Genomic DNA, 13,305 nt, shown 5'->3' with positions numbered 1-13,305 from the left:
GTTTACATTCTTATAGTTATCTGGTTTGAAAATGTTCAGTTCATCAGTTCGTAAAATGTAAGAAAATTTTTACGGCTTTTGGTATTTCAGCCTGACCGCAGCCTGGAACAGTGACGCCCGTAGAGGACAGACAAGCGTGAACATAGAGGTGAAGATCCTTTGCCGAGATATGCGATTCGCCGTGCCTATTAATAGTGAGAATCGGTACTGGTGGACCGAGGAAATGAGATGGCGAACGAGGCGTTGCTTGACGGCCGAGCGGAAATTCGAAAGTGCCCGCTGCCATCCGTTTTTTAACGAGGAAGAGGTCGCCCGCCTCCGCGCGATATATAGACGGGAGCGATACATGTTACACCTGTCGTACAGCATAGCTCAACCGTTTCATCGTTCGAGATGAAGAGGAATCAACGTGAAGTGTATTCGTGTCGAATACCATCATGTTACCTCGATCAATCATTGTGCTATATTTATGTAAACTGTGCAAAATAAATTATTTGTAGAGTTTACTTTAAACCTCATTTCGAGTCAGTCTACCCCTCGCTGCCTTTTGTAACAACTTTCGATCATCTTTCTTTCAATGAAAATAAATAAATGGGATAGCAACCTTTTTGATCTTTTTTTTAAGCATCATGTACAAAATTTCTGTTATACATGTAGAAGGTTGCTAAACGTATATTATCATAGGCTGATGTAATTGCGTTTTGCATGCATAACGTATGCAATAATTGACCATAATCCAGTACCCCAAATAGCCTCGAATAAACGCAGTGCTCGACTCTCCATGCTACCGATGCTCCAATGGAAAGGGAAGTTTTGATAGCACACCATGTGGCCAACGTACAGCAGTAAACCATTCATACCTACGAATAATCGAATATAATCGTTTTTACATTTATTGCAAAAGAGTGTTGAAACAGTAAACAGGTTGCGCGCCAACCTGAATTTTTCTTAATGCTATCTTTTAACAATCTAATAAAACGTTTATTGCCGCTGTTTAAAATTTATATATAAGTTATAGTACATTTGAATCGTTAATTAGAAAAGTAGCTATTTGATATCTGCTGGCTAGTAAAATACTGTATCGAAAACGATAATGGTTTAGAAAACTACATTTTTCTCAGTGGCATTAATTCTTCAAACAGGTCTTAAATCGATTTGGCGCGAAACCTGTTTAGTGGTTGTGTAATCTCGTGAAAGTCATACCAGGAATACGAAAAGGTCCACCGTTCCAAACCTTGACGACATCTACGAGCAAGTAACAAGCAGAAAGGAAAGCCAAGGAAAAAGACGTGGTTACGAATACGAATGACAGTGACCTGCATATATAATAGCAAATAAATACTGTTTTATAATGTAATTGATACGACGTTGTCCTTTTTTGGAAACGTACCATAATTTTTTGTTGACAGGAATTACGTTGGTAAAATGAAGAACACATCCTACGCAACCGAAGAATGCAGCCCATGCTAACCATCTGACTACACGTTCTTTCCAGTCTTTGTAAGTCATCATGATTATGCCAGCGTGTAGGCCAAGAAAGACTTGGAATGCCGCTGTGAGGGTACCTTGATAAACATAGTATTTTGAAAATAATTACTTAGAAATGCCGAAAAAAAAAGATGTCGAATGAATAATATTCATTTCCACGTGAAGTATGTTATTATGGAACTGTGAATTTTATCTCTCTGAAAAATAAAATTGGAAAGAAGTTAAAAATTCTTCCTAATAAATTTAAATAAATTTGTGCAGTGTGAGATTTTGGAAAAGAAAAGTTAAGATAACAATTGAAAATCCGCCGAATAAATTTTCACAGTACTTTAATGGAAGACAGTGATTACCCAGAATTCCTTCAGGATCGTACGGTCCAGATTTATAAACCGTAGCTGAATGGTGCAAATGAGCTTCTTTAAGTATCGTTCTATCAATGTAGCCTGCTGCACCGCCCACACAGTCAAAGTATTTCGCGTCGTCGTGAAGACCACCGGGACCAAGATATCCACTAAGAATAATCGCTTTTGATGCTTTCGTAAAAACACAATTGTCATTCATTAAATCATACGTACATACGTGGGACATCCTGGAACGTTTAAGCAGAATGTTATGACGCAATGAACGACCACAATCACGAGCATCACGCACCACTGAGGTAGAAGTAGAAGAAAATCTTGCACTTCTCGTAACATTGGAGACTATGAATGAAAAAGAAATATTTTGTAAATCAATGTTTCCCAGAAGATATAATAAAAATATTTGATACTTTTACAGGGAGATACATACAGAAAATTTTCATTTAGAAGTATGTATACACTTACTTGTATCTTGCTTGGTCTCCTTGACATTAAAAGGAAATATAACAGAGCGACAACGAAATAAGTTATACCGAATCGTTGCAGAACACCGAATATGCGAATGGTTTCAAGCTGGCCACCTGTGCTCACCGTATTCAGAGACAACCCGATTAGAAATAAAAGTATGCTCCTCTGCCATATAAAAAGTAAAATATAAATAAATTAAGATTGAAATACAAAGTAAAAATTTTAATTTGCATAAATTCGATATTTCCTACTACAACTGTTTAAATGCAAATTACATTCTACCAGTTTTTCTCTGCAACTGTCCGAATGCAAATTACATCCTATATTTTCCTCCGTAACTGTTTCAATGCAAATTAAATTTTATATTTATCTGTGAAATTGTTATCAATTACTTTGACGATTCCATATAATATCTGGTGTTTCGGCGTCATACGCTTCATCTGACTGGACATCGCTATGGGGATACACACGCCCATGATCCACATAAAGCAAGGGAACAACAAATCTCCCGGAAGTAATCCGTTCCAAGTCGCATGACCAAGAGTCCTATATCCACCCGATCCGTCGTTCACGAATATCATCAACAACGTACTGGCCCTATAACATTAAACTTTTCTTAAATACTATAATATTTTGTGAAGAGCGATTTTATTAAAAGAGAAATAAATAGAATAGAAACATTTACCCCCGCACCGTGTCGATCGCCTTCACTCGACGTTTCGCGGGTTGCTTCATCGCGCCATCATCCACCTGACTTTTCATATATTTCTTCCTGCATACGTGCCACAGTGATTTCAAGCCAGACAGACCAAATAGAACGAGTAACAATACTCCAAAAATAACATGAAGCTCTGAAAAAATTACATTTCTATCAACAAGATTGTTAAACACTATTTAGCTGTAATCTGTTCTACAATCAAGTTACTATCGTACATCTTAATAAATTAAGTCAGATATAACATGACTGTTATCTACAACCATTCGGTAAATATTTATAATCATCGAACGAATCTGATATTGCGATACAAATAAATAAGATCTGGATAAAGTCTAAACACAGATTTATACATATAACAATTACTGGTTATTTTTCAACTTTGATTAGAAATTCTATTTGATGCATGGGCCTTGCCTGTATAAGGATAAGTTGGCGCGTTCAGAACCTTTATGTCGCAGCTTCGATTTAGTATAGAAAGTTCGTACACACCGAACTGTCCAAGGTTCGGAGTCAGCTCACAGATGACGTTGCTGAAATGTGAAAAAAATGTAAATCGTATAAAGCTGGACGGCGTTAACTTTAAGACAAGTTGAATCGTGATACTTTTTTCGGTCAACCAAATGTACCTGGTATTTTTAGCTGATATAAATTCATTGGGATCCTCGGCATCCAATACTCTCAAGCTCACGGATCGAATAGTATCGATCGTCACGCTGGAAGTCCAATTTACTACGATCTGCTTAATCCTAGTATATGGACACTGTAACGAGATTATTCTCTGTGGTATGACTACATTTTTATAGAGAAAAATATAGATCTAGATTAAAGAAGTTGATTAATTTCAAAATTCCAACATTAAGAGGTTATCGAACTAACTGCATTTATTAATTCATCCTGTATACCACAAGTATCGCACCAATAAATTATTTCTTTCGTGTAACGGTACGACATAATAAATCTAAAATGAAAAAGGATTCGAAGAATATATCTCGATTAAAGAAGTTGATTAATTTCAAAATTCCAACATTAAAAGGTTATCGAACTAACTGCATTTATTAATTCATTCTGTATATCATAAGTATCGCACCAATAAATTATTTCACTCGTGTAACGTTACGACATAATAAATCGAAAATGAAAATGGATTCGAAGAATGAAAGAAAAAGAAAACTAACCCTCAACGCTCAAGTGTGCATCTCAAGCACCACCGATGTGCGGCACTCTACTTTTTAAAATCTGACAGTTAACACTTTACTGACCACTAGTGGTTCAACAGCATACGCATGTCCGACCGACAGCTTAGGCGCAGATTCTCCCTGGCACCTGCTCTGTTTCGGTTTAGATTCTCCAACACCATTCTTTTCGTTCATCGCGAACGGTAAGTTTTTCAAATTGCTATAAAACTGTGGAAGCTTACAAAGCAACGCAACTAACGCAACCGAGCAAGGTATCTTAGTACTAAATAACAAATTACTGCTCAGATAATGAGAAAGATTGTCGGCGACAAAAAGCTGATTAATAGGATATCGGTCGGTAAGCGTCGGCGACAAAATACCAATTAATCGGCTATCAGTCGGTAAAGTATTAAAAACTTGCAAGTATGATGAGAATAAGTTGGGGTTGGCGGTTGGTATTCACAATTGAAAGTTGAAGCGTTAGGGTTAACTTCTTCGTCTGTATCGTAAAAAATATATTACTGAACGGTAGATTTTTATGCAAATTAATATTTTGCTGAGCGCAATTAGGAAAGTGGAACCCCAATACCGACTTTTTTCATTCTGTAAATATTACGACGATTAATTTACTATAAATGTTTTCCATGTGTTCGCGTATTTAAATTTGTAAATGTATAAACTTAACTTCAAAGTTAACCAATAATCATGGTTACCTGTGACTCCAATCAACATTTGAACGCGTTCTTGGAATATTCGTAGGAAACGGTATCGCACAGAATCAGGCAAAAGTATGCAAAGCACGAAAAAACATAAAAAGAGCGTGTCCTTGCGTGACTCACCAGCGCGCAATCCGCGGAAAGCAAGTAGAGCCAGGCGTTCGAATCGTCTGTGCGTAAGTTGATACAAGCCTCGTCGTATCCAAGGGTGTCCTGGTCACAGATCCACTCGTCCATTGTCTCCATGTCACGCTGAATAGAGAATAAACGCTGGATAAAGAACAACTCGTGGTGCACGCTTCGAAAGTCGCGCGAGGAATCACGGCTGATGGCTAGATTTAACACGCATCCTTAATTTGGGAGAAATGTTTACAACACGTTCCATATACGGCGACCGGGAAAGTGGAACGCTAAAAACCGAATTTTTACCATGAGTTCTTCCTCCATTTATGGTATGATAATAAAGTATCTAGATGAAATAAAAATATTTTTACGCGGCACAAGAAGGAAAATATTTGAATTTTCGCTTGAATCCATGAAATTTGAATTTCTTGATTAATTTCTTGACAAGTCAAAAAAAAATTATTTCCGAACTATAATTTGATATTTATGTACATAAGATTGTTACTTTAAAGTCGTTGATATCGCAGAAATTTAATCTAAGAAGAATCGATATTCTATGGATAAGAGCATTTAATTGATGAAATTCACCGCTGTCTTTCGCCTAATATTGTATCGTTATGAGATAACCGACACGCTATTAAGTAAGTAATTTCTAGAGTACGTTTAAATACATTCATAAATATACTTCGTTTAAAGAAAGAGAGAAAAATAAGAAATTAATAGATAAAATACCTGGTATTGTTCTTCAGAATCACAAGTAGATGCGCATTACAAATGGTAGGACCTCAGGAAGGAAAAATGTCGAGCAGTCGTCACGGGACGAAAAGCAAAGAACAATCGGTGCTTCTCAGCGCAAAATAGTTAATACAAGGTATATTATAAGCTAGCTGGATAATTCGCAATAATGATCGCCGCTCTAACGGTATATTACCACATATGCGTATGTATATCGACGTTCGGTCAGCAAATGTTTCCACGATCAAATATTGCGCGGCCGCGGTTTAATCGGCGCGAGTTGGAACGAGAGTGGTGCGACAGCTTTTTAATATCGCGCCGTGTGGTGGCGAACAAACAGCCGGCTCGAGTCGTCACGAATCACGTGGGTGCATCGACTGACATTTCACCTGGCATTCAGCAGGAATTTTACCTGGCCACTAACCGAGCCATCGCGATCTCCTGCATACAGTATCGGCCGCCTTGAAACAGACTTTTTATCCGACGGACTTTGGAACGTGTTTACCGATCATCGTTCAACGCCTTATGGTCTGCGAGATCGATGTAATTCTCGTTCGTAACAGATGTTCCATCTAACGGAACTTTTTGTAGGATATTTTATGAAATTCTATGATCGGTGCAATTGAGTAGCGGTTTTTAGTACTTTCTAATACGGTTCGATTGAAATTGAAATAATTTGGCGCTATGCGAGAAGACACAATACGAAAAATCGATTTATACGCAGAGGAGATTTTCTCTTCCTGGCTTCCGCTTTTTTCAGCTGAGTTTAACGGGATCGAATGAAAAAATGTATAGCGAAACGTGAAGCAACATCATTCTGGAATCATACAATCGGAGATAGGCAACCTTGGACAGGTGAAAATCGACATACACATTGACCTGAATTGGAGAACTCGATAAAAGGGACTTGAAACGTATGAAAATCGATAAAGCCTTAGCATGCGATGAACTTAAATTGAATGAAATCATTGAGGTCACTTGATTCCTATACTATTATCAGGAATATTATTTGAAGTATAGGTAAAAGTATTTATTCGTGTTATCACAATTGCTGATAAATTTAATTGATTAATTGATAGATATGTCGATAATAATACAATCGCGGATGAGATATAACATGGAACATGCACTTAATATTCGATGCATAACGAATTTTTGTAGATTATTCCAATGATCGTCTAATTTAAAAAGGTTGGTACTCCCAAACTAATGGAAAGCATTAATGCATAATTAATAATGCATGGACGTGCATAAATGGGAAAGATCGTAATTTTCAAGTTCCTTTATTTTGAAGCTAATTAAAATACTTTGACATACATATAACATCATGTAATGATTCAATCAAATATGTGCTATTAAATACATACGAGCTGAGCAAATTATAAAACAAATTTGATATGTGCAGTTCGATAGACTGATCAGCATAAACGTTTCGAGATCCATAAGTTCATAAATGTAGTCATTCTTTAATCATTTACAAAGATAACAATTAGTATCGAAAAACTTTCAATGTCACACAAATAAACCTTTTCCTTAAAATGAGTATATTGGTCATCTATCTCGTGTTATCCATGTACATTACAATTTATAAACAACAGCAGACATATATGGCCACTTGTTTAGCTTGTTCAAAATTCCTTTTTCTTCAGATTTACATCCATATAAATATTTACGATGTGATGATGTGTATGATTCAATGACTGCGACTCCATCAAGATTATTTATTACAATTCGCCATATGTAACAATAAATTCATGCAGAACTAATGCTTTTCTCTCTTTAGCTTCAACTATATTCATTTTACAAGAGAAAGATAATATACGAATAGATATATATGATAATATACGAACATTAGGTTTTTTGTTTGCTTGCAATGTGTCGTGTATTTTTCATAGTAACAGAAGGAATGTAACTAGTATAATATTGTGTCTGTGGAATTTTTGACATGAATAATTCTTTATATTAATAATAGTAATCGTCGACATTATGTAATACTGCGAAAAGGATTGGATTTTATACAAAAGAAAAAGGGGGTTCACACAAATTTCGCTATTACCGGAAATATAACTTAGGCCTTATAAAGTGGGTATGCATTTCTTAAATTTTGTGTTTCCTATTCCCAATTTTTCCTTGCCTAAAACAAATGCATGTAATAATTTCATCCATTTCTTCCTAACGTTAATGATCTTAGTGTACATTGTATAATTTATATTCTTTTGTTTCCACATTTAACGAATTTTTTACCTTTATTATCTAGATCCTTTTCGTGTACAAGCAATTTTAATATTGTAATAATATATTTATCAAAATCGTCAAAATCATCACACACTAACATCTATTATTATACCCAATAAATGGTACAGCAAGATTTCAAATAAATTATTAGCTGCCAAATATTAATCGATGTTTATAAATAATTGGAAATACTTCTAAATCTTCAAAATTAATGTTTTCCACTAACTATGCCACCCAGCTGTTCCTCTGCATGTCGTAGCGATGGTACATAAATAATTCTGATTAACAATGCATATAAATTAATCAACATATTGGATATATTAGATTATATTATAAAATTGCAGCGTTCAGTCTAAAGAATTTAAGAAATATGTTAGATTAACTAAATTAAATATGATATTAATATTGTATTTTGGAATTCCTCATACGTGCTATTAAAATCAATTCTGTATTAATTTACAATTTAAGTTGGAACAAACAGCTTAAGTGGTCTATATAAAATTTCATGGCGAATCAAGAAGAATATCATTTATAAATTTTGATGCGAATATATAGAATATATTACACACAGGTATTATACTTGATATTCTTCATTTCATCCAATAGTAACTACACACGTGTAAATACAATATACACTTATCTACAACAAAATTCTATTCAAAAACGTTGCGCCGTTATGTGCCTTGCAAATCTTGTACCCTCTTACATGAGGGCATTTGGATATTTTTAGCTTTAGAAAATAATTCTTGATCTCCAAAGTTTCTTGCTTTCCACATCATCGTTTCCCCTAAGGATTAAAGAAACGATATATCCAAAGTATAAAGATATATCCTTTGACTATTAAGTTAAGTCTTTTTTTACAGTCTGTCACACAAAAGTATACCGGTGATATCTACAAAAATTGATACCTAATGTGAGGAAAAGTGTAACAATCTAAACTTATACAGTCTTTTGAAATACGCAGTGGTTTACAATGTCTTGGTCTTAGTACCTTTTATGACAATGAATAGAAATACAACATATATATCTGAAAAATGAGTACTGCGTATGCAATATATTTTGAAGCGATCTTTTTGTTTTCATTGTGTTGGGCTGGCCACCACAATCATCTAATGCAAGTCCTATAGAAAATATGTAGTCCTCAATGAAAAACAAACTAAAGGGAGAACGCATATTAAAGATAAGAATCTCAATAGCTCGCGTTCGAAGAACATGGAGTTCACAACCAGTCCCGTACGTCAAAAAATTAATAGAAAGCATACCGAAACGATATCAGGCTATAATCGATAATGGAGGAAATTGGATCCATTATTAAATAAAAACAAAATAGTTGTACTTTTGATCCATACTAAATTTATCACAAACAAATTAATGTTTGTAGAGATATCGTCGGCATACTCTTGTGTGACAGACTGTCATTTCTAAGAACTACACGTAGTTTGCTACTCTGGGACATTTAATAATCAATTGAGTAAAATACTTACTATAATTTTTCTCTCTAAAACAGGCATGTCTCAAATTATGCAGGTACTCTTCTTCAACAGAAATTTCTAGCCTACGTAAACTGCCTTGATATTCAGTATGAAAGTTTTCTTTCACATAGTAGGGCACCTTTAATCCTTGAGTTGTTCTCAATACAGAATATTTTCTGTGCACAAATTTAAAATTTGCATATAATCGCATTTATACAAGTCAATCGTTCTCTTTAAAATATACCAGAGATAGAAGCCAAAAAATAAAGCGTAAAATTGAAACATTCCATAAAATTATCAATTAAAACTAATTTATTCGTCATTATTTGTCATAAATGTATTTGTCGCAAATTATGAATACACTTACGCGTTAGAATGTAAGCTATATACAGGATCTGATATAAAGAAACTGCTCATCATAGTTAATAATATTAATAACAGCACAGGCAACATTTGAAGGAATGTGGTATATCCATTTGGTTGCTAAAAATTATAATATTTATTTAAAACAACATGATTTGATTGAAAAAGAAATTGTAATTACTATATTTTAAATATATTAAATTACTATATTTTTCCTTCATACCTGAGAATGAACATGTTGAGTTTGTGCTTCTTGTTGTCTCGCCCACCTTCCAGAGCGTCTCAAATAAAATTCTTGCTGTGGGAATCCACCTCCAAAGAACATACTGAACAATTCTTCTGCTGTTATATCAGCTAGAAAAAATTATTTAATCAGTATATATTGATAAGTATAATATTGATAAATTATTACTATTATTATTATTGTTCTTTGTTTATCATAGTTAGGCTTAAAGCTTATTACAATCTCTGTTACAAACTTAATAATAAATTTTAATAATAAATGGTGATAAATGTATCTAGTAAATATATGATAGGTAATTATGATAAAAAGATAAATATTGGACAAAAGATATTATAATATGTACCTTCAAATCCCCTTGTATAATTGTAATGTGGATGATTTTGGTGAGCTTGAGCATTTTGCATTCTTTCCTCCTCAGGGCCATACATGTCATACTGCTTTCTTTTTTCCACATCAGTGAGTATAGCGACAGCATTTCCAATGGCTAAACACAATATATATAAATAATACTATATGTCATAATAAATCTATCTCAAATATACTTTAATTATCCTTTTTAATTTACCTTTAAATGCTTCAGCAGCACCTGGTGCTTTATTTTTATCTGGATGTAATTGAAGTGCCAATTTTTTATATGCCTTCTTAATATCACTATCAGTTGCATCTTTACTTATACACAAAATTTCATAATAATCTTTGCATTTCTTGATTCTACAAATAATTGAATTACAACAATATTAATGATAAAATAACAAATCTTATTATTATATCTCAAAATTTTTATTAAGATGATTTTAGAACTTTATTCGACACAAGTACCTTTTAATATGTTCAAGCTGTTCCTTTGTATAATCATTAGAAGCTTGAGTATATGTAGTTTCTTTATGTGCAGTTTGACGTTTCCTAACTGTAGGTTCAGATTCAGACTTTTGTTGATTTTGTGTTGACATCATTGTCACTTTTGCCAATACATCTGTGAATATATCATTAATTACAAGAAAATACTATATAGTTATACAAATTTCACTTAAACTCTTAATTTTCTGCTTACTCATACTACATTTTTCTCTTGATCAATATTCAGACACACACGATTCAAGGTGAATGAAAAGTTTTATTTTTATGCAACTATAGAAACCATATTTCTTAAAGAATTCAATATAAACATTAAAATAATCTTTTTAAAAAAATGACAATCTTTGAAACCAAAAATACAGCAGGGATCTCTTCCAAAATGTTATATAGTGTAAATAATGTCAATAATTTAGTGGTTAGATGTAAATAAAGTAAAGGATAACTAAGAATTGATTAAGCTATTTTATAAAAGCTGACGTGGGTTTTTCCCACTTTACCTTCTGCTTTTTTTGTTGGGTAAAGTTTCTGTGCTTTACGTACAAATTTTTCCGCCTCTTCGTATCTTTTCTCCCGTAGATATCGTTCTGCGAATTCTATACACCGCTCAGCCTCATCTTTATTGCTATCCATGATTTTTCTTAAAGGCCGAATTAAACTTTACCTTAAACACAATGACGGAGCAGAATAGTAAATAGATTTAATTATACACTAATTCTCCACCATAGCAATTTAACAAGTTGCGTCATGAACACGCTATGAAGTAGGGCATTCTACTACCATCCCTACATATACTGGAGGTGACGACACATTTCACAGGCGCTACTTATAATATAATAATTATTGTTTATATTCACGGACCTGAATAATTTAACTCTAAAATCAACCAATCAAAATGTTTTCCATCGATTAACTAAAATTTATATAATTCAAAACAGTTCTGTTAACAATAACATAAAACAACCTAAATAAAGAAGTAAATAAAAGCGTATTGAATTTCTAAGGCATAATATTACTTCTTGCGAATTATATAAAGTAATTGTTTTTATATAATACAAAACTTTATTTTATTATAAATAATTTTTTTTATTATCAATAAGAATTTGTCAAAAAATATACCCTGATCGTATATGTTAGATTAAAACATTACTGCCAAAGTGGCATCTCTAGTTTCTTTAGAATCAATGCATTTTCTATGTCATATTTGAAACCATTCGTGTATTATAAACTAATGTTTTATAGTCAAGCATTAATTTAACATTATTATTCGTATAATTGCCAAATATTTATAAATTATTTTAGGTAATCGTAATCATATCTTTTAGTTATTAAATGATATTTATTTATGATGCATTTTAACTGCAAGGTTATCTTTTAATATATTTTGAATTCTTCAAAATGTGAATTTATATTAGAAACAAATGAATATTCTTTAATAATTAGTTCTTAATTTTATATACATTTTCACAATTACAGAAAATGCTAGGTATAAGGCAATGTGTACAACGATTTATATCAAACAAAATATTTAACGCAGATAACTCCAATTGTTTATCTAGTATACAACAAAGATCATACAATTGGTATAAAGATGAAGAAGAATCAAATAGAGGATTCCTTAAATATAATAAAGTTATTTTTCCTCCGCAAAAACCAGGTGAAGAGAAAAGACCAGGTGTAAGTTTATTTTATATTGTAAAATAATTCCATTTCATTAATTAAAATATAATTATTCACTATATTTTTATATCTTACAGTATGTCTGTCATGTAAAAAAATTCATTAAATATAGTCCATTAAATATGTGGTATATTGCTTGTTTTGTAAGAGGTATGAGCGTAGATGAAGCTATTAAACAATTGAGCTTTTTGAAGAAGAAAGGTGCAGTCATAGCAAAAGAAGTTATCTTAGAGGCACAACGTATGGCTGTAGAGGAACATAATATTGAATTTAAAAGTAACTTATGGGTTGGTAAGTACATTGAAAAAGAAATAAAATGTTCTCAATATTTTTAGTACTACACTATTATAGATTTTCACTGTATTTTTCAGCCGAATCTTTTGCAACAAAGGCTTTTACAATGAAAGGCATACGACGTCATGCTAGAGGAAAAATAGGAATAGTACATTACAGATATTGTCATTACTTTGTACGTTTAGAAGAAGGGAAACCACCAAAACATTATTATCAACCAGCGCCTAAAACAGGCGAAGAATTGTTGGAAGAATGGATGGAACAAATGCGTAACCGCAAAATATATAATTCATTATAATATACATATATATAGTTATATGTAAATAAATATATATTATCCTTTTTTCTGAGATTATGTACTTTGATTGAAGTTTAGATTAGGG

The 13,305-nt window shown here is 32.8% G+C and overlaps 3 protein-coding genes and 1 long non-coding RNA gene across 5 annotated transcripts; 2 read left to right on the top strand and 2 right to left on the bottom strand.

Annotated features, from left to right (window-relative positions):
* Window positions 1-490: 490 nt before the first annotated feature.
* Window positions 491-5,920, bottom strand: LOC139996958 (heparan-alpha-glucosaminide N-acetyltransferase). Its single transcript, XM_072021538.1, has 12 exons — window positions 5,780-5,920; window positions 5,048-5,176; window positions 3,660-3,793; window positions 3,448-3,563; window positions 3,001-3,166; window positions 2,708-2,912; window positions 2,313-2,480; window positions 2,068-2,189; window positions 1,839-1,999; window positions 1,391-1,565; window positions 1,204-1,316; window positions 491-860 (listed from the first exon to the last, which is right to left on the bottom strand). The coding sequence occupies exons 2-12, from the start codon at window positions 5,168-5,170 to the stop codon at window positions 679-681; spliced, it is 1,665 nt and encodes a 554-aa protein (XP_071877639.1). The 5' UTR covers window positions 5,171-5,176; window positions 5,780-5,920; the 3' UTR covers window positions 491-678.
* Window positions 5,492-8,007, top strand: LOC139996960 (uncharacterized). The gene is made up of 3 exons (XR_011802452.1): window positions 5,492-5,688; window positions 5,797-6,369; window positions 6,543-8,007. It is a non-coding gene; the product is annotated as an uncharacterized lncRNA (long non-coding RNA).
* LOC139996943 (dnaJ homolog subfamily B member 12) lies at window positions 7,050-11,733 on the bottom strand. The gene is made up of 8 exons (XM_072021518.1): window positions 11,449-11,733; window positions 10,916-11,069; window positions 10,662-10,807; window positions 10,440-10,580; window positions 10,076-10,206; window positions 9,857-9,972; window positions 9,502-9,665; window positions 7,050-8,804 (listed from the first exon to the last, which is right to left on the bottom strand). The coding sequence occupies exons 1-8, from the start codon at window positions 11,579-11,581 to the stop codon at window positions 8,692-8,694; spliced, it is 1,098 nt and encodes a 365-aa protein (XP_071877619.1). The 5' UTR covers window positions 11,582-11,733; the 3' UTR covers window positions 7,050-8,691.
* A 358-nt stretch (window positions 11,734-12,091) lies between these two features.
* On the top strand, window positions 12,092-13,257 carry Mrpl22 (mitochondrial ribosomal protein L22). 2 transcript variants are annotated; one of them, XM_072021534.1, is made up of 4 exons: window positions 12,092-12,250; window positions 12,425-12,625; window positions 12,706-12,919; window positions 13,000-13,257. In XM_072021534.1, exons 2-4 carry the CDS (start codon window positions 12,428-12,430, stop codon window positions 13,218-13,220), a joined length of 633 nt encoding a protein of 210 aa, XP_071877635.1. In that variant the 5' UTR covers window positions 12,092-12,250; window positions 12,425-12,427; the 3' UTR covers window positions 13,221-13,257. The 2 variants fall into 2 exon arrangements, with proteins under 2 accessions (XP_071877635.1, XP_071877634.1); XM_072021533.1 differs by lacking the exon at window positions 12,092-12,250 and adding an exon at window positions 12,282-12,314.
* Window positions 13,258-13,305: the final 48 nt, after the last annotated feature.

The sequence above is a fragment of the Bombus fervidus genome, chromosome 19, assembly GCF_041682495.2.
Source record: "Bombus fervidus isolate BK054 chromosome 19, iyBomFerv1, whole genome shotgun sequence".
NCBI classification, from domain to species: domain Eukaryota; kingdom Metazoa; phylum Arthropoda; class Insecta; order Hymenoptera; family Apidae; genus Bombus; species Bombus fervidus.
This window is presented reverse-complemented; position numbering and strand designations above follow the sequence as displayed.